The sequence below is a fragment of the Drosophila nasuta genome, chromosome 2L, assembly GCF_023558535.2.
Source record: "Drosophila nasuta strain 15112-1781.00 chromosome 2L, ASM2355853v1, whole genome shotgun sequence".
In the NCBI taxonomy this organism is placed as follows: domain Eukaryota; kingdom Metazoa; phylum Arthropoda; class Insecta; order Diptera; family Drosophilidae; genus Drosophila; species Drosophila nasuta.
In genome coordinates, this window is record NC_083455.1 from 19,600,194 (window position 1) to 19,623,976 (window position 23,783).

Below are 23,783 nucleotides of genomic sequence, written 5' to 3' on the forward strand. Positions count from 1 at the left end.
CGGTCAGTGGCGCTAACCTCACGACTCAACTGCTTAACCCTCAATCCCTCACCTCCCCCTCTCCTCTCACTCCTGTTCAAGCTCAACAACATTTCTTATTATGTTCGCTTTTGGTTTTCATTTGCTTTTCATTTGCCATTACTTGTTAGCAATTTGCGTCACGCTCTCTCACTCACTCTGTTTCCTTCTCTCTCTGTCTCTTTCACTGATACCGTTCGCTGACTCTTTCTTCTTTGTCGTGGCCATTGAAACCTTTACATTGGCATTATAGCCTGCTCCTTATAGCCTGACTTCAGAGTACGTGTCGCGGCGCCTGGTTTAAGGGTTAGCTTTTCTTTTTTTTGTCGACACTTTTCGCAACTTTGCTCTTGTAATTTTTATTGGCGCTGAAGTTCTTCTCTCAATTTTCTCTCATTTGTAAATGGCGCACATAAATTTATTTGTTTGTTTCAACAATGGCAATGCCTCCCCCTTCTCCCTTTCCCTCTTTCCATCCCTCTTCACTTTCCATTTGATGCGTGTCTCGTTTCACATATTTTGACAATTTCATTGTCTTTTGTTTTATTTTTATTCGCATTTTTTTTTTGGTTTTTGTTTCAAATGATAATTTTTCGTTGCAAAGAGGGGAACAGAGGGGGGAAGGGAACAGATGAGGGTACTACTCATATAAAGAGTGTCACGTTCTTTGAGCTCCATGCATGCGCTGCTCTGGAGGAGTCAGATTGTTCCTTTTTCGTTTTTTCTTTTTTGGTTTTTTTTTGGTATTTTGGCCAAATGCTTTTATGCTCAAATAACAAGCCATAAACATTTTGTTTGCCGCTGTCATGTGAGCGTCGCTTTCGCTTACCCATTTTCGCGCTGTTTGCACGCGTTTTAAAACGCGACCAGCTCAGTCAGGAGAGAGAGAGAGAGAGAGAGAGAGAGAGCGAGTGAAACGGAAAAACAAACAAATAAAAAATGATAAAAATTTTATTGCACACGCAAAACAAATGAACTAAATGGCTTTCCCGCATTACATATGGCTGTATATATTGCAGTTTCGTTTTCTCGAAAGAGGAAGGAGGCGTGGCAATCTGCCTCCCTCCGCCCTGCCATCATCTAATACACAAATTGCTTGGCACTTTTTGTTATTTTGATTGTTCGTCGCTCTCAACTCAATTCAACTCTTTATGCGTTTTTGTCCCTTTTGTTTTCTGGGCTTTATTGTTTAACATTTGATTAGTTGACACTCGCTTTTTTTATACATGTATGTCAAGTGATTGTTGCCCCTTAAACTCCTTTTTCACTTCTGCCACACTCTATTAGATGGCATAATAAATTGGCTGGCAAACAACAGCAAAAATTTTTGATTTGAAGTTGAGCAAAAGCTACAATCAAATTCTTATTTTACCTGTCACGAAACTTCTCTTTGAATTCTGCTTCTTATTTGTGCCTTTGCCTCTGATTTTGGTCCTCAATTTCTATAAGGTTTTTTTCTTTCTTCTAATTGCACAAGTAACATATAAATGCTGCACTATTATTTTAACCCTTTGTTGCCATTCGATGGTTGATATTGTATTTTATTAAACTTACAATTCAAACATACATTTTTGCTGTAGTTTAAAAGTGATTTGAATAAAATTTAGGATTAAAATACATCAAACAGATTCACAAATAGTTAAAACAATAATTTATTTCAATCTGTTAAAAGTATTTAAACTAAAATTTTGCTTATTAAAAATAACTTAAAATTTAAAAAACCAACACAAATTTGAAGTTATTTTTAATAGTGATCTGAAATGATTATTTGTTTTAAGAGCTGTTCACAGATGAGCGAAATTCAAGCAATTAATATGTGTTTATTATTGCCATTAAGATTAAGATTTATCTTTACTAAAAATAAAATAAAACTAATTTGTTTTTTTTTTTTTTACTTCAGATATTTTTGCGAGAGAATTCCCAATATAGTATTTTTCTCAATTTAAATGTTTTATGATCATTGAAATTAATTTGAAAATCAAAATAAATTTTTCAATTGTTTTCTTTTTAGAGACAATAGTTTTCTTTTCATTCTTTGTGGATTCTGATTATAAAGTAAATAAAATCAAATCTCACCATTTCAGCTGTTCAGGTTCCCACAAACTTTTTAAGAACTTAGACTTCCATTGCTTATTTATAATAAATAAATATATTATAAATAATATAATAAATATCATAATAATTCCCCTTTAGCAATATTCATTTCGACAGGCTTTCAACATTTCTGTGGAATTGAATGAAAAGTCCTACATGGAACTCCTGGGAGTGTTAAGTAATTGCATGGGAATTCTTTTGAAATGCGAAATTTAATGTGTAATACTTTTTCATGAGAACTTGCACAGTTTCCAGGAATATTTCAGAAATCCAAGCTTCAGTTGGCAATCATTAAATAAGGGGTTAAGTTTGGCTCGATTCACCATTTGACCAGTCAGCATGGCCTTTAGCCATGCTCTTACCATAAATTAAACATATATGAGCAAGTAAGAGATGCCCGAACACACACACACACACACACACACATATATACTGATTGGCACACACACACACACTAGTATGTTGAATCTAACGCCCATTTTGTATACGAAATTTGTAAATGGAATTTAATTTCCGGATTAGAATAGACATTTCATGCATTTTGAGGCTAGGCTAAACTTTTGGTAGTCCGCCTCTGTCTCTGCCTCTGTCTGGCTCTGGGTCTCCAGTTCGGTCTCAGCCGTTGCTCTCTCTATATGCCTCAATGGACAATTACAACAGCGCCAACAACAACAACAAGAGGAGCTGAAGCAAGCGGTGCAAGCGGCACGGTAAGAGCATTGAGCTTTGGTTTGAGGCGTGGCTCAGGACCAGGTCCAAAAATTGTTCAACATTTGCGGTTTTTTTGCTGGCGGCTTTTGTCATTCTTTGATAAACTATAAAAAAGGTATGTGAATTTTGTTATTAAATAAGTAACAAACGGATAGAAAATAAACAACAAACATCTTCTCTTTTATTTCGTGACAAGAGTGAGAAACTATGTTCAATTGATCCTTTTACTTTATAGATGTGAAATATAAAAATATATTCAATTAATCCCTTTAATTTATAGACATAAAGATAATATAAAACATAAAATCTAAAAGGAGAGAAAATATGTTCAATCTATGCTTTTATTTTATAGATGTGAAATATAAAAACATGTTCAATTAATCCTTTAATTTTATAGACATAAAAATAATATAACATATAAAATCTAAAAGGATCATCAACTTATAACTTTAACTAAACTTGTACTTTTTAACATCAAAATAATATGAAATTTAAAATGTAAAGGATTTGTTGACATCAATATAATGTGAAATATAAAATAAAAAAAAGATCTTAAATGATTATTTTGAGTATTGACTTATAATACCTTCAACTGAATTTTTAAAATTTTAGTTTATATAAGTAGTAGACTTGAAATTTTAGATAGAAAATTAACAACACAAATCTTTTTTTTTTTATGTAGTGGGAAGGGTTGGCTTTATAGACAAAAAAATGATAGGAAATATAAAATTTAAATCAGCCATATTTTTAAAAGGTCTAAAAGATCATTTTATAGAAGTATTTTAGTTCAAATTTTTAGTTAAACAAGTTGAAAAATATGTTTTATTGCAGTGCATCTGTTCTTCGACATTATTTAAAAAAAAATAAAATCGTTCACTTGTTTAAAAATTTGCCAGTTTGCCAATTTTCATTTTGTAGTAAATTTTGGTAAAGGCAAAATGCAAACACAACTTGAGACAGTATGAGCGAAAGAGATGGAGCGTTAGAGTGCAGGCGTGAGAGAGAGAGAGAGAGAGAGAGAGAGAGAGTGGAGGCCTGTGAAATGCTTTGATTGAGACATGACAGTCTTTCCCTTCTCTCCCCCTCTTAGTGGGCAGGAGCAAACTGGCTCAGATTTATGTTGTTCGTATCGAGTTATTAATGTAATTTGGTCTGCCAACAGAGCAGACAATGCCAATCACAACGTTGACTATGGCGATGATGACTATGATGAAGATAAAGCTGGGTGTGCGTGTGTGTGCATTGAATGAATTTGGGCTTTTGATATGCTTGTTGATGATGAGTTGACAATGATGTTGAGCCCCACCTCGTTTAGCTCAAACTAAATTTTTTAATGGAGTGAAAATTACCGGAAACACAATTCAAAACTGCTTCGGCTTGAAGGCAACAAACAAAAAAAAAAAGAAAAACAAGTCGGAGCCAAAATAATATCATAAAAACCCCATAGAATTCTTACATAGACTTAAGACAATAGCTGCTGAAAGCAGAGGTAAAGAAAAAAAGGTAAAAAGTAAAGAAAAAAAAAGAGTGAAAAACAAAAGAAATCTTCAAGCTAAATGGCAAGCAACGGGTTCTCTAATCATCCAGAAAATGGAGCAACCTCAGGGAATGAGCACACTTGTTGGGGCAAGGTGCAGGCGTATGTGTCTGTGTGTGTGTGTGTGGCATGCAACACTCTTGACGCCGGAAACACCTCGTTTTCGGCGACCTACCCCAAAAGCGTCTACAACATATTCCGTTTATGGTGTTTTCTTGTGCAATGCACATAATATGCTCATTGTTTTTAAAACAACAACAGGTAAAAGCAGGTCGTCTGATGAGGTGAGAGACTTTGGCGTGAAACGAGCCGGGAAAATGCGAAAAGCAAAAGGCTCAAACCATAAAGCATTATGGGCAGCTTGAATAGTTAAGAGGAGCACACTTTGCAAAGTAAAAAGGAATTCTATTGAATGATATTTCAGGATTAATTGGTATGCAAAATGAAGGAAATCTTTATTGATTTCTTATTATTATTGATTGCTAGAAATGCAATATTATAGTGAGTTGTAGAAAGCGTTTGAATTATATTTGGTAGCTATAAATGCAATATTATTGTGAGTTGGGGAAGTATTAATTTTAGACTTTGCTTTCTTCTTTTAAATTTTAAAGTATGAGAAAGACGAAGCAGTATTTTAAATTGATTTCATTTTAATACAACTTTTAACATAAATGCTGAAATATTATTTTAATACTTATAACTATTTCTGTAAGAAGAATTTAGTTTTTAATGGTATACGTTGATTATGGATAAATTGTTGCCACTATTGTTATTGAATTTGCATCAATTGTGGATCATATTTAAAAGAAGAGTATGTGAATCTAAAACAGCATTTTAAATTAATTACATATTTAATAAAATTTGTAAAGGCTGCAATATTCAAATATTATTCTAATACTTAGGATAATTCTAGTGACAAAAACATAAAGTAATCTTAAATGCTGAATAACTAACTGAACTATTTTAATAGATTACAGTATTTTGTAATCTCATATTTTTTTATTTAATGTTCTTGGTTTGAGGAATTTGTTCTTAAAGTGGTCTTATTTTGAGAACACAATTTTATAGATAAATGTTCTTGATTTTAGAAACTGGTCTTTTTCTTAGTGTAGAAGATTTATTTGCCTTAACTTAAAGAAAGATTGTACGAAGTTTTAACTTTTTTTTAAAATTGAATTTAAATGTTTATGTTAAGTAAAGTAATTAGAATATAGAGCTAAGCAAAGTGGGCTCTCAATATGTGCATAATAAACATTTCAAATGAATACCACAAGCAAAGAAAGAAAGCAAACCAATATTATTCGAACTCTTGAAGCTGCCCTCGCAACAGTTTAAGCAAAGCCTAGCCTAGCCGTCAGCTCTAACTCCAGCTCCAGCTTTTCGCATTCAACTTCGGAGTTAAACCATCTTTTTAGCCCTTGGTTGGTTGGCACGTTAGCCGGATAAGTTTGTGTCTGCGTGTTTTGTGCTCTTGCTTTGTTTAATAATGAATGAATGAATGAATGAATGACCAACTGAATGAGTGAATGAAACATACTCGTACATACCTAAACACGGTCGCGTCTCGCATGGTGGAAAAGGGGGAAACTTTAACATGAATTATTATGTGCGGAAAAGTTTCATGAAGCTCAGGCCCAAGTCGAGAGCCAGGACCAGGCTGAGTCTAGGCTGGGCAACTAACTGCAAGAGGGGAACACACACACACACACACACATACTGATGCAAACAGTCCGTACCCGTTCTGGTTGGCTTGTCTTGGAACTGAAACTGAAACTGGGACTGAGAGTTTTCTGTTTTTTTCTTGTATCTGTTACATACAATTTGTTTTAATTGCGCAAAGTAGTTGGCAACACTATTAGTGTAGCCAATTAATTTTCATTTAACAAGCAGCCCACAGGATTCACGCTTCTCCTTGTTCGTGTTTTTTCCCCCTTTATTCTTCTTATTCCCATTGTTGTTGTTTTTGTTGTTGCTATTATTCTTGTTGTCTGCGCTTTACTGAGACATTTAAAGCATTGCATCTCTCCATCCCTTTCGCTCTCTCTCTCTCCCTCTTTGTCTTTTACAGTCCGGCTTGCCATTTATCAATGATTAAACAGTTTTATTTCTGTTGATTATAAACTAAAAGCCAGCCCATAATTCACAAAAGAAATGCGGCTTAACAGTTTTTTGGGTTGACACAATGAAATTGATTATCGCTGCACATTTTCAAAAGCTTTCAAAATATGATTGTTTTAAATTCATTTGTTTTTATTGACATTCAATTATCAATGAGCTTATGTTATGGCATTTCAATTCTATTATAGTAATTGAAAAGATGATAGAGAAAATATAATTTGTAATGCAATTTCTCATAATCTGCATTCCAATTTTTGACTAATAGTTTATCATATTGAATTGTTGTTAATTTAAAAAGGTTCTTGGAATCCATAAGTTTGCTTTAAGCTTAAATACGTATTATACTCGCTACTCATGGGGTAGTAAAATAGATTTATTTTGGCTCTGAGAACAATAACTGCAATATTTATTCTAGAAATTGTTTAAGAAATACTTTTATTTAGCAAATGACGTCTTCTACAATCGGATCTTAGTTGCTTTGCCTGTGGTATATTTTGACTTCTATAGATATACCAAATATAGTTTTTGTATATTTTAGTATATTTTTAAAATAATACTGCACTTTTTTTGCTTTTATTGTATCTCGCAGTCGAGCACAATCGACTGTAGCTTTCTTACTTCTTATTGATCTACTTTAAGATTGAAGCCTTTACAATGAGAATATTTCTTAATTATGAAAAACAACTGGGTTAAGAATTGATTACTTTGTAATCTTGTAACTGACTATACAACTTTAAAATATCTTTTATTCTAAATTAACATAAAGATCAGGTCAAGAGAGAATCTTTAAGTAGTTTAAGATATTTGAATAGTAGCTATTGATACAAAATGTCTTTATATTCTTGCAATTCCTAACGTACTTTGCTAGTCTATGCTTTTCAATTGAAAATTATATTGAGAGCGGCAAAACATATCCATTTTGTTTTTTTTTTTTTTAAATATACTAAAATAGTGACCATCATTTAAAGCACTTTCCAATCTTTTTAAAACAACACTTAATTTAATTTCTTACACTACTTATAGCATGGCAAAATTCATTTACAAGAAAACATTTTTTGTTTATTTCTTAATATGAAAATATTTTTGATACATGCTTCTCAAACACTATACACATCGAAATCCAAATCCGAGTAATTACTTGACTGCAACGAGTTCATATCTGGGCGGATCTGTGGCAGGATATGCCTGTTGTGGTGGCATCTGAACGTTGGCTGCTGTTTGCACTGGGACGGCAATTACTTGAGGTTGAGGTTGAGGCGGCAGAGTTTGGGTGGTTGTTGTTACCACACATGGCGAGCGCCATGCAGGGGCAGGGGCAACGGCAACGGCAGCTCCTGAGGTGGGCACCACAATCACATTGCGTTCCATCATGCGTCTGCAGCGACGGCAAGGGCGACCCAAGGCCCAGGGTGCTGTCAGCATACGGATGATTCCAAAACGATGATGGCACTCGCATTGGATGCTCACTTGTTGCACTTCGGCCATTTCGATTGTTGAGGATTGTATTCCGTGTTTGTCGTGGTTCGTTTCGTTACTGAATGCCAGAGTAATCGATGCATTGCATTTATAAAGCGGAATGTTTGCGCCACTCGCTCTTATCAGCTATCATAATCCTCGACATTCGGTATCTTATCAGACAATGAAGTAACTTAATGATAGATACACACATTTGCCTTGTCGTGATTCATTTGCAGCCATTGTCAAGGCGTCGATTGCTATTCACTGCTTCATAGGGGTCGCAAGTGTTAAGCTCTGTTTGGCAGTGCATGACTCACGAGTATCTTGAGGTCGGGCAATCCCAAAGTTGATGGAGCTAAGTTGAGTCAGGGCTTCTTAATCGTCGTCTTAAATTGCGTGGCTGCCACAACCAAAGTGACTCTCAGGTAGGTTTACTGTCACTTCAATTATTGGCTTCTTATTCGTCCTCCAATTGAGCGCTTTATCATGCTAATAACTTTTATTGATATAATTTCTAAGGACAACTGCACTTTAAATGTCTTTATTTATTATTATTTTTATTGCTGCGTAAAAGTAAATTTATTTGGCAATGAAATTCTGTTGCCATTTGAGAGACAGACGTCCTTCAAGTTATTTGACTAGATTTATAGTTGTTTTTTATATTTTTTATATCTACACAACATCTGCTGAAAGCTTATTATCATAAATATATTAAGTAGCAATTAACATATTGGCATGTTTTGATTATATGCGAAAGTAAGAAAGACACAGCTATATTTGGAATATTGATTTACTACTACATTCCAAATATACAATTTATTTGAATTATTGATTTACTACTACATTTCAAATATACCAGCAGCCTGTTTTTCAATATAAAATTCTTTCTTGAATAACTTCTAAGATTATTATCACACCGCAAAACAGATTTTGTTAGTTGGTAACATTAGAGATTTAAAAAATTGTATACTAAAATAACATATAGAAAAAATATTGAACTCTATATTAGGTATATTAATATACAACAACATTAAAAATATACCAGCAGCCTATTTTTCAATATAAAAATATTTCTTGAATAACTTTGAAGATTTATTTCTGTTTGATGCTAATTTTTGAAGAAATTAATTAAATTAATATACCAAAAAATTATTAAAACATACCGAAGGTACGTATTATGTATATCAATATACTACTATTTTCAAAATATACCAGCAGCATTGTTTGCAATAGACAATTATTTCTTGAATAACCTCGAAGATTTATTTCTGTTAGATACTAATTTTTGAAGAGATTTAGTTGTATACTGAATTAATATACCAAAAAATGACTAAAACATACCGAACGTTTTATCAATATACTACTATATTCAAAATATACCATAGAGAATAATATATACCAGCAAAATAGACAAATAAGTATCAAATAATTAAAATCATTTTGAATATTTTTTCCTTCCAAATTGCAATTATCTATATCAATAAGCATTCGCTATCAATCAGTTTTGTTTACAAATTAATATTATTCCATTATAAGTATTATGAGTAGTGCAAATGACTAAGCTAAATATAATAAACGCAACCATCCATATACATACATGTTAGTGGTACTTTAGTTCCAACATTACGTATACGTAATGTGTAATTTTGTAGCAATATGGCCTAATACTCGCGCATCGTGGAGTGCATTGATTACATTGAGTAAAATGGATTTAAATGACCAATTGAATAGTCAATGGCTCTTTAATGAAATCGACTGAACAAACAGGATTACGAATGCCCATCAAATGGACAGCGCCCAATCCGAAAGAGAGAGAGAGACCCATTCAAAAATAGTTGACAGCTTTTTAAAAGAGGTTTTAATTTCATATTTATGCCAATGGCATAACAAATAAATATTTAATGTTTTTTTTTTCTTCTTTTTTGTGTGTGTGTTTTTTTTGTTTCTACTGGTCACATGATAATGTAATTTCAATTATAAATAAATACTTTTGTTGTTGGACATTTAAACTTATGGCTGAAGCATTTGAAATGAATTTTCAATTATATATCGAACTGGTCACTGGTTACCATCTGGGCTGCTGCTGGACGATGACGACCTCCTCACGTGGTGGCGGACGACGTCCGCCAATGTTGAACTCGATGAGTGGTCGATTGGGTCGCATCACTTCCACCTCGACAATGGGGCGTGGCGGCGGTGGCGGTTGGTAGACAGCCGCTGGTGTCACCACCTCGACCACTTCCGGCCGATAGGATGGGGGTGGGGGATAGCGGGAGCCAATATCGATTTCAACGACGGGACGCGGAATCCTTGGTGGCACAATGTCCACCTCGACAATGGGACGTCCTCCGTGGTGATGATGATGATGATGATGGCGGCGTTCGTCGTCGTAGTATGACATGTTGCTTCCTTTTTGGTTTTTTTGAGGTCTCGATGTAGCGCTCTTCGAACTTGCTTCGATTACTTCTGCCGGGCGTTGACTGAATTATTTTCGCAATTGCTTAACATATTTAAGCGAGGACAGTTTGCTGGTCGGTGATTTTTTTTTTGTTCAATGGCTTAGTCCATTATCTTGTCAGGTGGTCTTACTGTCTTCCGATAAATTATTGATAAACAATTTCCAATCAGGAGGCGACCCGACCCAAGGGGGAATTCAACGAAATGAGTTGTCAAAAATGTTTAATTTGCACTTGAATTTCATAAATTTCACAAAGTGAATCATAAAAAAAAAAAATATTCTCTCTTTTTCAAGGAAAAAAAAAAAACACTATTTGCTTTTGTCTTATTTCTTGCAAGAAGCAACAGAAAGTAACGAAAATCCCCACGCTCCCTTCCAGTCGAATATTTCATTGTTATCGGCTTTATTTTGTTAGCTGCAACTTGCGTTGTCTTTTAAAAATAAATAAACAATTTCGATTGGAAGCGAATGGAATTTGGACATGAAAAATAGCTTGTACACATGAATAATTATTTATAGTATATGAAATAACGACGTAGAGCGCAAATTGAAAATTTATTTCAATAAAATGATTCGCCTTCGAGGGAAATATTTAATTGTGAATATAGAGAACTAAGAAAGATTTTTATATATCTTGAATTTAAATTTGAATGGCAATCATATTCAAATTATTTTTATGTTTGCACTTAATTATAAATTTCTTTCAATTTATTTTTGTAGCAGCGTTCGTGCTTTTATTAAACGAAACTTAATCTAAGAAATATGTTTAGCCGTCTACAAATTATGAAGATAATCATCTTGCTCAATTAGTTTTAATAATGTCTGGGGCCTCTAGAAATACTTGAAAATAAATATGAAAATAAAATCGATACTCAATTTAAATAATTTCTTTTAATTCAATAAACATGCACATTATCAAATAGAAAATATAATTGCGTAGAGAAAGCAGCAAAGATTTCAATCTTATCTTTATTGGAAAACCATAAAAAATGAGTGGGCTAAACAGATTGAAATGCATTTACCTATTTACATATTATATATTAAAAAAAATTTTGCTTTTGGGTGTTAAAAATTTATGTATGTTTTAGAAGTAAAGCAATTTAAATTTCCTTAACAAAACAAAAAGTCAGACACAATAATTTTATAGTTTGTGTGTGTAAGTTATCTGTTATATTTATACATAGTAAACATTTTTAACTATCAATACATATATTAAAATTTTTTATACGTATTTCTTGAGGTATTGTTGGCTTGCAACTTGTAGATTATTTTGTTTGCTTGTCGTTTTAGTCGAGAAACATTTCCTATTGATTTCATTAAGTGATAGACACTCGTTCGCCTGATTTCGTCATTTGCTTTAGTTCGTTGTCTGCGTTTTACCATTGCGGATAGGGGGGATTGTTGTATTGATACTGATAGCCCTGTTGCTGTTGATAGTAGCTCGCTGAGCCCATAGCTGCCATGTTGCCCATGGTGCCCATGGCACCATATGGCTGTGGCTGTGGCTGTGGCATCATCATTTGTCCACCCGGTAGTGGCATATAGTTGACTGCCGGATTCACGACGACGACTTCGGGCCGAGCAACCGGCGGCGGATAATATGCCCCACCGTAGCCGGAGAAAACATCAATTTCGATATCTGGAGGACAGGTATGGGATTATTAGAGTTATTGTATCCTCATTAATGTGCGTGATGATGTGGTGCATCAATCATACGCTCCGTGGTACCTCAGTTGCTTACTTGGACGATGATGGTGATGATGATGACCATAGCGATATGAATCTTCATAGTATACACGCATGGCTCCCGCTTACCAATGTGCTTTCTCAAGCACACCACTTCGAATACTGCGCAATGTCGAGGTGCCAAAACATTATTCGGCCTAACAAAAACATGGCTACGACAACAGCAACAGCAACTGACTTCCATCGACATCGCTATCGACGACATTGGCAATGCCATCAATCAGTTGGTGGGGCTTAATGGAATTTCCATTCCATTGGCCATTCCATTCACCATTCCAGTGTTTGTGAGATAAGCGACAACCAACACAGGTGGTTAGTCATCTGAACTGTCAATTATCAACTGATATCGATAAGCGAACACTGCGAGGGTGGCTCGATAAGCAGTGGCCCACATTTGATTATCACTTGATTATTATTTTAGTAGAGTTTAAAAATAACTTTTGGGATTTGTGCATAATAAATTAAATGATCTTGAAGGTATTAAATTAGTACTTCAAAAGTTTTTTAAAAGGTGATTAAATTACTTTGAAGGATTTGTAAGAACTTTATTTTTCTAAATATTAATATAATAGAATTGAATATTAAAGTCTTAAGCAATAAGCAAAACTCGTTCTTTGAATACATCTGAACAAATAATTTAAAATTTAATAATTTTAATATTTAAATAAATTGAAAATTCTGATATAGGGAATTAATTACAAAAATATATTTTTGTATATATTTAGAGTACTCACTTTGTATTTATTTATTGGGTATCAAAATCATGTGTATTACTGTGAAAATCACCTCAAACAAGTAAGAAAGCTAAAGTCGAGTGTGCTTGACCCGCCACACATTTTTAATAAAAGCAAAACAGTGCGGTATCATATTTAAATTATACCAAATTAATATACTACAAAATACTAAAATATACCAAAATATGTATTTGGTATTTTAAAATACCATAAAGTAAATATACCGAAAAATACTAAAATGTACAATTTCGATATATTGGTATTGTAATACGTACATTCAAAATATACAAATTTCTACAAAATATACCAGATAGTACAAAATATACCAGATAGTAGTATTCTTAAAATATACCCAAAAAATACTAAAATGTACAATTTCGATCTATTGGTCTTGTACTATGTACATTCGAAATATACCAACGACTACAAAATACACCTGCTAGTTCAAAATATACCAGCTAGTATTATTCTTAAAATATACCGAAAAATACTAAAATATACATTTTCGATATATTGGTATTGTACTATGTGCATTCAAAATATGCCAATGAGTGCAAAATATACTAGACTGTCAGCCAAAGCTACTAAAACCCGTAGTATGAATTAAAATTCTTAAGCACTTAACTCATTCTTCACATACTTATTAAGTCACCCTCGCTTATGCTTAGCTTCTTCTGCTTTGAATGCCATAAAACAAAGCAGCTGTGCTTCTATGTTTGTGATTATTGTTGTTGCATGCAAAAGGGTTAGCCTGAATGCCTCAATAATTATTGATTGCAATCAGAGCGTAAACTATGCCACAGCTGGCAATTGACTTATCGTCTACCCACTTTAAATACGTAGATGATTCCACTGATTAACGCCTTATCAGTGCGATAAGCAAAACAAATCTAATCGAAACGAAACGAACAAGTGTACAGTAACTATAAAGTATATTTATTTCATGCGATATTTTTTTTTGGTGTGCTTCTATGTCTAAGGGAAATGCGTAAATTCATCAAAAGCTGCCAAGCTCTTGGAGTTAGCTGCAGCTCTGCTTAATAGCCTGGTGGATTGTGATAGTGGTCATTTGATGATGGTGGATAGTACGGAGGCGGTGGTGGCTGTTGCACTACAACAACTTGTGCTGGCCGAGGCGGTGGCGGTGGCTGCTGTTGGACAACAACAACTTGTGCGGGGCGAGGCGGTGGCGGTGGCTGTTGCACTACGACAACCGGGGCGGGGCGAGGCGGCGTCTGAACAACGACAACGGGTGCATGATGACGTCTGGGCCAGCGTGGTGCAATCTGGACATTAATGATGGGTCCACGACGCCCACCTGGCGGAGGTGGTGGCGGCCCTCCACAACGATCTTTGGGTGGCGGTGGCATTTTCTCAACTTCTTTCTGCTAGTTATTTGACTGGAAAATTGTATCTGGATAGCTTTTTCTCTCTCTCTTACTGGGTGGCACGTCCAAACGCGTTAGTTGCTCGCACGAAACTGAAGCGTACCGAAACGGTAATCGAATTCGAAATCAAAAATGACACAAAAGCTTTGGCAAAAGCCTTTTACGCATTACTCATACGCAGTGTGGGGTGTGCATGAAATTTATTGCTGCTCGATTAGAAGTACACGAGTTTTATCAGTCTCAATTTTGGCAATCTAATCAGTTCGATATCAGGTTGCAAAATTCACATAACTTGCTATAATTTGTTTGATCAACTTTGCTAACTTAGCTTTTTCAGATTCGAATTTATTTTCATTTCGTCATAAATGGGCTTCCCTGCACTTGAATGAGTCATTAGTTCGGGTCTAGCTGACTAATAGGTGATTACAATCAACCATCGATTACGAAAAGGTTTAAAAAAGTACATTCGCACTTTGCCAACTCAAATAATTAAATAAAAGTTAAAGCTGTTCAAAATGTAATCAAAAGTGTAAAATCAATTAAATTTAAGGCAATTTCTGAATAAAAGTTCTTAGTAAATTAAAAGTAAGATCGAAATATTAGATCAATTAATTTTTATTCCACAATTTCTTAACTCGAAACATTAAATAAAACTGAATTTATTTACGAAAATTAAGAATTAAATCAAAAGCGTTAAATTGTTTAAATTTGATGCAACAATTTCTCAGTTAAGCAACACCTTAACATTGCCTCTGAATTTATATAACTTAACTCCTGACGAGTGTCAAATATTTGCACATCAATTAGAGTACAGAGTGTGAATTGGGATTTTCAAAGTGACGAGGAGTTGAATGCAAAGAGTTGGAGCTTATGAAAATTGTAGGTCAATTGGCTGGAGACATTAGAGTTAAATCTGAGAAGTGCTTCAATTAGGTTTTTTTTTTCCAACTGGGATATTTTTTTATTGCGTGCTGAGTTATATTTTTGGGCGTGCTAATTGAGTTGTTGTTTCAGTTTGTAGGCTGTCAAGTGTGCGGCTTTTGCAAGTGAACACGAAGACGAAGTGGCAGAAGGGGCAGAGGTGGAGCGAGGCAAACGTTGCATTTGTGAATTTGCTGGCAGGCACTTGAGTGTCACTTTGATCAAAGCCGAAGGGGACCAAGGGGGATAACACAACAACACCAAGGAATAACAGCAGATTCGTGGTGAAGGAGGTAAGGGGGACGGGAGCAATAAAGAGGAATACTTTCACAACGTCCTGACAGGCAAAAGTTAAACATGCACAAAGCAGCGAACGACTTGGAAAACTTTTTAACTGGTTGAAAGAAGGAAATGAGTGCGAGAATCGGAGGCTTGTGCCGCATAACTCGTACATATTGCAAATGTGTTGGATGTGGCAAGCTGAGACGCAGAGTAGCAGAAAGGGGGAGAGACAAGCAGTAAGGCTGGCAGTCAGGCAGCTTGACAGCGCGTAGCCAATGTAATGATGCCGCTTGGCTTCCCTATCCAACTGATGCCAGCTACTGCTTCCCTCTTCACTTGGGCTTTTTTCGCATGCATATTTTAGGAAATGAATTGCAAGCCTCGGCAAGATAAAACGCTAGAGTCTCAGAGTCGTGTGGAGCACACAGCGAATCGATAACTGTCAAAAAATAAGCCGGCAAGCAACACGCAAAGGCAGCAAAAGGCGGCAAGCGGGAAAGAAGGAAGGGGGAAGGGGGATGGAGTAAGAAGGAATCAGAAGTCGCGAGGCGGCACACAATTTAAATATTTATGGAGCTGCGCATGAGGCGCCACACAGAGCACACGGCATAACCAAAAAACCGTAACCGTAAACCCAGCCTCGAAAACCGAGTAACTGCAGCAGAAGCAGCAGCCAAACTGAAGAAGCTATGTTACACAGAGTCAGTCGATGCAGTCGATGGCGGAAAGCAGAGCGTTTGGCAGCGCCAGAGAACGCATTTCCTGCACATGTCACGAGTTGAAGGCGGCGTCTAGCATGTGCAACGTGTGCGGGGGAGTTGGAGTAACGTATAATGTATAGTTTTTGGCTGAGATGAAGCGCATTGCTTTTGTCGCACACACTTTGAAGGGAAGCGAGTAGAAGCGGGGAGGGAAGCGCGGAGGAGCGGACAACTTTGAGGGAAGCCACAGCAAACTGTGCAGTCCTGTGAAATGGTTTTCTATTTTCATCAATTTCGGATACATTTTTAAAACATTCAAACAGTTTGGTTGGCAATTGTGTTTTACGCATGACAGGCACTGCATACAGTTTGAGCGTCACTGTGCAACGCATATTGTAGCAGTTTAATAATAAATTCTGATTAGTTAGCCTCAAAAAATCATTCGTTTTTACATATTGTATGTAAATCAAAATCTGCTTCACGTATGATAAGCACTACATACAGTTTTAGAGCCACTGCTGTGGGCATTTTGTATCAGTTAATAATTAACCCAATTGAAATGTGTTGAAAAATAAAATGTAAGGAAAAGCATATTTTATTTTTGTTGATAACAAATTCCAAATTCTTAAAAAAATTTATATTTTTTTTAGTTTTAGCTTTGTAAAAGTTTTTCTTGCATTTTACGTTTATAGGAAATCGAAATTGTAAAGAAGAAAAATGAAGAATAAAATTGAAACAAATTCTATAAGCAGAAAAATATAATATTGATAAATTTTATTGCTTTGACTTCGGACTTTTCCAAGAGGTATAGAAAACGCAAGAAAAAGTTCAGTTTATTTTCTATTTCACATTTGAGAATTTGACTGCTATATACTGATAGTTATTTCTTTTTTAATATTTTCTTTGTAAATCAAGTTGTTAGCTTGAATGAATATTAAAAGATTTATTCGGTTTCTGTGATTTTATTTAGTTAAAATGTTCAACAATTTCAAAGTTGCATTTTGCTTAGCCATTTAAGATACTAAACTTTTAATAGACTTGCTTGTTGTAGCTATATTTTCGCTTTATTTCTCAACTTCCTTTCAAAATTATAACGTCCGCTAGGCAATTAACTTTTGATTGAGCTGTTGAAACAATCAATCATAATAAACTAGATGACTTCATGTGAAGTTTTTGTTGAATTCGATGTAAGAAGTTTGTTGTACTCGATTTTTTTTGGGTTTCTATCGTTTTCTCGTCTCTCTCTCTCTCTCTCTTTGGATTTGTGGCAATTTCCGGCTTTTCGCACTTTTGTGTCGCTTTATAATTGGTTTTCGTTTTATATTTGTGACAAACACACGAGTTGAGCGGAATTTAATAAAAGCATTTTCACAGGCACATGTCAAGCCTGAAAAACTTTTGTGGCCCTTGTGTTGTGTTTCGGGCTAATGAAGCACAGGCCTACGATTGAATTGAGGACTCTGGTCGAAAATAAAGTTGTTGATTTGCAGTGCGAGCGGGGAACGAGGAGTAATGTCAAAACGTCAGCAAATATTTTGTAGTTGTGTTGCGTAATACGAAGCCCTCTTCTCTGTGTGTTTGTGTGTGCCCCGCGGCTCCCGTTCAGTCGACTGTGAAAGTGCCTCAAGCGGTGTGCTCAGCTTTGAAATGGGGCAGCAGCTAGTGGAGAAGAAGAAGAAGGGCAGCAAATCGTCGTCCACTCGAGTGTGCAATTAGGTGAAAATAAATGGTTTAACAAACGCCTCGAAGTATGCAATCATTTAAATTTCACTTCATTTGTCCTTTTCATGATTTCATTCTCCCCTCTGCTGCTGCGTTCGTTCCCTCACATTTCCACATTCCTTGTCACCAAATTACAGAACCAAACAAAATTATTTTGATTTATATGCAAGACGAGGCGACAGTCGCCTTTAGTCCTTAGTCCTTAGTCTCTGCACCTGCCTTAGCTTCCGACTGTGTTGTTGTTTCTTTTATTTTATTTTATTTTATTTTTTGCTGCTTCGGCTGCTTCCACAGTTTGCTCTCACCGACGACTGTCAATAGATTTTTGGGGTGGCCAACTAAATGCTTTGATTCAGCCTGAACACGCTTCTGCGCTTCCCTTCCCCCTTCCCCCTGCTTCCTTCTTCCCTTTCCCTTTCTGCTTGCAATGCTCGGCCATCGGGCTGTCAACAAAACGCGCCGAAAACGAATTTGAAATGCAAATTTAATTTGAGACGCGACGGTGGCTTGCTACTTGCGATTGCTCCTGCTTCAGCTGCTGCTGACCCAAACTGGCTCTAGCTAAAACTTGGCTCGGCTCCTCACATTAATTGCCCACATTCCAAGGCAAGCAACAAGGCAGCTGAAGGTCCTGCCTCAGCGTTCGCGTCTTGCCTGTTAATTTTACGCCAAATCAGCAACAACTTTGGATTTGGATTTGGAATTTGAATTTGGATTTCCATTTCGATTTGTGCCATGTGCATAAAATTTTACGCTGACTCCAAAGAGTAAACGCGAATAGCGAGGAAATTCAGGGGAGAGTGGAAAGGGGGGCGAGTGCTGAGTGTTTGGCCTGATTGAAATGTTGGCAACTATTGCGAAAACTACTCGCAAGTTTATTGGCAAATTGATGAAGTGCTTGTGCCTCGCATTCGCTTCGCTTTCTCTCTCTCGCTCTAGCTCTTGCGTTGCATGTGTTCGCCGTTGCCGCCAAAGGCTGAAAACAATTTCTAGCAAAGTTGCCTACACTTCAGTTAGAGCCTGCCACACAACCGCATCGCTCTTTCTCTCTCTTTCTATCTTTCTCCCTCTCTCAAACCATTTGCGTTATATGCGTTGCATGCCGCCTGCAATTTGGCGGCGCTGATATGCAAATTAAGTTGTTGCGCTAAACGACGTGCCGGGAAACAGGTTCTGGGTTGTTCATTCCCCTCCGCTTCCCTGCCTCTCCTGACTCCCTCCCTCACACCCCTTGCCAGCTCTTTTCTTCGCTGTGGAGACAGCCCGAGCAATTGCCTTTGCCTTTGCCTTTACCTAGCTTCAGCTCATTTGTATTACAATTCGTCACAAACTATGAGTTTACATATGTGTACACACATTCATATCGCTGCGACTGTGTGTGTGTGTGTGTGTGAGCTTTCAAAACTTTATGCGCTCTCGAAAATGCACTTCATTTTCATATGCGGGGTGTGCTTAAATTGTTATTGGGAATTAAATATGAAATGGAGTGCGGAATATTTCATTAATTGAATTAAGTAAATCAATTGCTTAAATACAATTGCGTTGAAAGCAATGACAATACTATTTGCAATTTAAATGTTTGTTGAAGATTCATGAATGATAATGAAATAACGAAAGACAACAATTTAACAGATTTTCTATACAAAAATAAACTTTAAATATGTTGAAAGTAAAAATATGGCATAAGCCATAAATGCAATTTTCATGTATATAAAACTGATATTTTGGTGAACAGCCAAAACGTTTTGCACTTGTGTAAACACACTAAAATAATAGAAAACAAGAAAAAATCTAACTGGGTGCAATCGATTTTGTTTTTGTCACATTGCCATTTTAAAGTTCCCATCTGAATATCCACAATTCTATTCAATTCTTATCATTAAAATTTTAGATTTTCATTAAAATATGTTAAACTTGTAAGGATATTGCTTAAAACAATTGTATAAAATAATAATTTTCCTTAACAAATTATTTTTCTCATTAAATATTTTTCCAGTTGTAACAGTTAATCAAACTTTCGTTGCTCAAGCTAGAAAAAATTGTATAAAATAATAATTTTCCTTAACAAATTATATTTCTCATTTAATATTTTTATAGTTGTAACAGTTGAGCAAACTTTCGTTGCCACCCTCTTTTTCTTTAACATATTATTTTTCTCATTAAATCTTTTTTCAGTTGTAACAGTTAAGTAAACATTCGTTGCCACCCTCGCTTGATGATTTGTTGCATGTGGCTGTGCGATTCGTGGTAAGATTTATGGCGCAGGAAAGTCGCGCGCCTGCATAAATTGGCTCGTAATCTGAGACCGGGCTTTTGCCTGACGAGTCTGAAGTGCCTGAAGAGAAGAGGCAGGAGCAAACCTAAAAGCGCGCACTTCATTAGCTCAATAATTTCACAATAAATTATGCAAAACGATTGACAAAAAGCACAAAACTGAAATCAAGTTGTGTTTTCCCCACTCGATTCTCATTTTCTCATTTCTCATTGCAGCACATATTCTCATTTCTCATTTCTCAATTTTCTGTTTTTTTTGATTTTTGATTTTTGATTTTGTATTTTGGCATTTTCCATTTTGCATTTTGGGGGCGTGCTTGTTTTGTTTTTGTTTTCTTATGCACTGATGTAGAACGTGCGGAAATGCCGCGAAATGTTTGACAAGCTCGTCTGCTTCTCTCTCTCTCTCTCTCTGCTGATTTTGCTTGCTTGATAGATTGAAAGATAGATGGGATAGACGAATGTATGTACATACTATTCTATATTTATCGTAGTTTGGATGGATGGCACGCTGTCAACGGGGGACGTATACGTAATGTTGAAAATCACAAAGCACAAATCGAAATCACCAAAAATCGCAAATCAAAATCGAAATTGCAAATCACAAATATCAATTGCCAAAATCGAAATGCATAACAAAATTAAAAGCCAAACTGAAAGGCCCAAAAGAGTGGTTGGGGGGGGAGGGAGAGGCGGAGGCGGAGGCGGAGGCGGAGGTTGAGGGGTCGCCAAATCTATTATATTCGCGGATGCGACCTTGTCAAATTATATGCTGAGCGGCGCTTATCGGCAACGGAAATGCGCATTATCAGATTTGGGCTTTGTCCGAACCCAAAATTCAACCCGCTTTTCCTCATTTCCCTCGCATTTCCCATCCCATTTATAAGGCAGAAAAGCAGGACTCAGACAAGGATATTTCATGGGAAACGGACAGCAAATTTTAGTTAAAAGCTGCATTCCCATTTTGATGTATCATTTATTAGAGAGAGAGAGAAAGGCACAGAGAGTGAGGGAGAACAAGAGAGAGCGAGAGAGAAATCGGAACAATTGTCGTGAACCCATTTGGTCTGCGTGTGGCTGCAATTTTAATTAAAATTTATTGATTTACAGCTGAATAAATGCACATTCCAATTGCAATTGCATCAATGTCGTGCAGTTTGTCGTTCGTATTTTGGCCTTTCTCTCTCTTTCTCTCTCTCTTTCTCTGCTCACCATTCGCATTTCTCTAGTCCTGATACCTGTGAATCCAGTTTAAAGCATGTGGCCATGGAGCTTAGGCTTGATAATCGATAGAACGAAATTGCTTTAGAATAATTTAGTGCATATATTCCTGGGAATCATTTTCAATTAATCATATGCAAATTGTTACTAATCAAACTGATTTGGTGTCATTAAAGGTGTTCCAGAAACATTATTATTCTATGAATTGCAAATTTCTTGATTTATAACTAACGTAGTAGCAAATATCTATAAATATATTTTTTAAGCTGCAGCTTACTTGTTTATTTATCTAATTAATTAATTAAATATTTGGTTATTTAACAAAACAACACAATCGAAAAAAAAGAAACGTGCTTGTTGGCTTTTATTATTTTGCATTTATTTAGAATGCAATTATAAATTTAATACGTTTTTTTTCTTTCGTTTTTCGGTTGCATTTAATCGCTACGATTAAGCTCAAATAATCTTGTTTTGTATTTGTTTTTAATTATAAATTTGTATTTTATTATAATCTCCCATCTAACATGTTGGCTTGTGACTTACTTTTGTGTTATTTTTTTTTGCTGTATTTTTTGGTGCTTTTTTGTGTAGCTGTGGTTAACAAAAGCAGTTGCATGACAAATTGTATTTTGTGTGTTTCAATCAGCCTCGCGGAAATTTATTTCTATTTTACAACTTTTTAATTGTTGTGAAATTTTCATTTCATTTTTTATTAAGTAGTGTATTAAAATGCTGTTTAATAGTTTTGCTACTTGTAATAAACCTGTTATCTACTGCATTAAACTATTGATGTGGCCAAAGAATTTATAGCTTTTGGGTTCTCACCATCAAAATTTGCATATGTTTATGAATTGTTATTTTACAATAATAACTCACAAAATTGAGAAAGTTTCTTTATACTTTTGAAAGTTTTCAATTAAGTTATTCGGTTTCAATTACTGCATAGAAAACAAAACTAGTTTTAAGCTTGGTTGAGACTTTGACAAACTATTCGTTTTATAAATAGTAAAACACTTTTAATGGTAAAAAGTGGATTTATAAGCTGATGTATTCGATTGTTGATTCATACTGCACTTGAATTACTTAAATTTAGTTTGAATTGTGTGTGATGGTATTTAATTCAGTTAAGAGAAAATGCAATTTACTTTTCAACCATATTTCCTTTATTTTGAAATTAAATTATAAGCCGAATTTACCAAAAATATTTTAAACAAGTAATAAAGCTACATTCGAGTGTGCTCGAATAAATGCAAAATAGAGAGGAATTTATTTTAAAATTTACTAAATTTACATACCGCAAAAATACTAAAAACATATCAAATGTTATTTTCGGTATATTTTTATAGTACTGCATTCAAAATATACCACAGAAGTCAAATAGGAAAGAGAATGAAATACCCGCTACACATTTTGAGAAAAAGCAACAAATAAATATACCGCAAATATACTAAAACATGCTGAAAGGTATATTTGGTATACTATATGTCGAAAAATACCAAAATATGCCAACGGATATATTTGTTATATTGATATTATACTACATTAAAAATATACCATATAGTGCAAAATATACCATACTGTCAGCCAAAGCAACTAAGACCCTACAAAGGAATCACTTTTCTCCATTCAAAAGAAACATATTTCTTAAATAACTTCTTTAATTTTTATAGTACCATTCTACCCCAAGGGTAGTGGGTATAAAAATGCTTACAAATAAAAATAGGTAAGTAAGTAAAATGAATTTATCGCACTTTCTATACACTACAATCACGTTTAGAGCATCAGAGTTTCGCATTTAAGCAAATGTCTTTGCCATTGTCTCAGTTGCGCAGTTCTTCAGTCTCAATCTCAGCTTTTGGTTTCAATAATGCATTTCCGCTTTTAATTAAAGTTTTAGTTGTAAAACATTTTTCAAAAGTTGCTGCAAAAGTTACTTTTGGTTGCTGCTGTTTTGTTTAGTTTCTCATTTCGTCCCCGAGAACCTGATGCCGTCTCTTCGCCTCTCCTCTTGCTCCGCGCTCTTCAATGTCATTAACAGGTGAAAGTTTTCAGCAGCAGCGGCCACACAAATACAAAAACACACACACACACACACACACACACACACACACACACACACACACACAGGTACATATCATTAAGGTAGCTTAGCAACAAGCGGATGAACAATTGCAATTGTGGTTTATTTGACAGTTTTCATTACGGTCTTCGTTTTTTTTTTATTTTTGGCTTTCCTTATTTTCGGTTAAGGTTGTTGCATCATTGTCTTGTGCGGCTGCTGACAGGAAGAGGAAATGGCAACAGCTGCTGCTGTTGTTGCAGCTGCATTATTAACGGCAACATAGTGTTAAGAAGTGCAGTAAGCCAAATGTTAACTGTCTCGGCCAGAGCAAAAGTTAG

At 35.3% G+C, this 23,783-nt stretch overlaps 4 protein-coding genes across 4 annotated transcripts; all 4 read right to left on the reverse strand.

Moving 5' to 3' along the window:
• Nucleotides 1-7,515: 7,515 nt before the first annotated feature.
• Nucleotides 7,516-8,003, reverse strand: LOC132795258 (uncharacterized). The gene has a single exon (XM_060805886.1). The coding sequence runs from the start codon at nucleotides 7,961-7,963 to the stop codon at nucleotides 7,613-7,615; it is 351 nt and encodes a 116-aa protein (XP_060661869.1). The 5' UTR covers nucleotides 7,964-8,003; the 3' UTR covers nucleotides 7,516-7,612.
• Nucleotides 8,004-9,779: 1,776 nt separating this feature from the next.
• On the reverse strand, nucleotides 9,780-10,416 carry LOC132795699 (forkhead box protein G1). The gene has a single exon (XM_060806565.1). The coding sequence runs from the start codon at nucleotides 10,335-10,337 to the stop codon at nucleotides 10,002-10,004; it is 336 nt and encodes a 111-aa protein (XP_060662548.1). The 5' UTR covers nucleotides 10,338-10,416; the 3' UTR covers nucleotides 9,780-10,001.
• Nucleotides 10,417-11,503: 1,087 nt separating this feature from the next.
• Nucleotides 11,504-12,279, reverse strand: LOC132793942 (uncharacterized). The gene is made up of 2 exons (XM_060804117.1): nucleotides 12,136-12,279; nucleotides 11,504-12,033 (listed from the first exon to the last, which is right to left on the reverse strand). Exons 1-2 carry the CDS (start codon nucleotides 12,194-12,196, stop codon nucleotides 11,771-11,773), a joined length of 324 nt encoding a protein of 107 aa, XP_060660100.1. The 5' UTR covers nucleotides 12,197-12,279; the 3' UTR covers nucleotides 11,504-11,770.
• A 1,510-nt stretch (nucleotides 12,280-13,789) lies between these two features.
• LOC132795235 (uncharacterized) lies at nucleotides 13,790-14,352 on the reverse strand. The gene has a single exon (XM_060805848.1). The coding sequence runs from the start codon at nucleotides 14,242-14,244 to the stop codon at nucleotides 13,912-13,914; it is 333 nt and encodes a 110-aa protein (XP_060661831.1). The 5' UTR covers nucleotides 14,245-14,352; the 3' UTR covers nucleotides 13,790-13,911.
• Nucleotides 14,353-23,783: the final 9,431 nt, after the last annotated feature.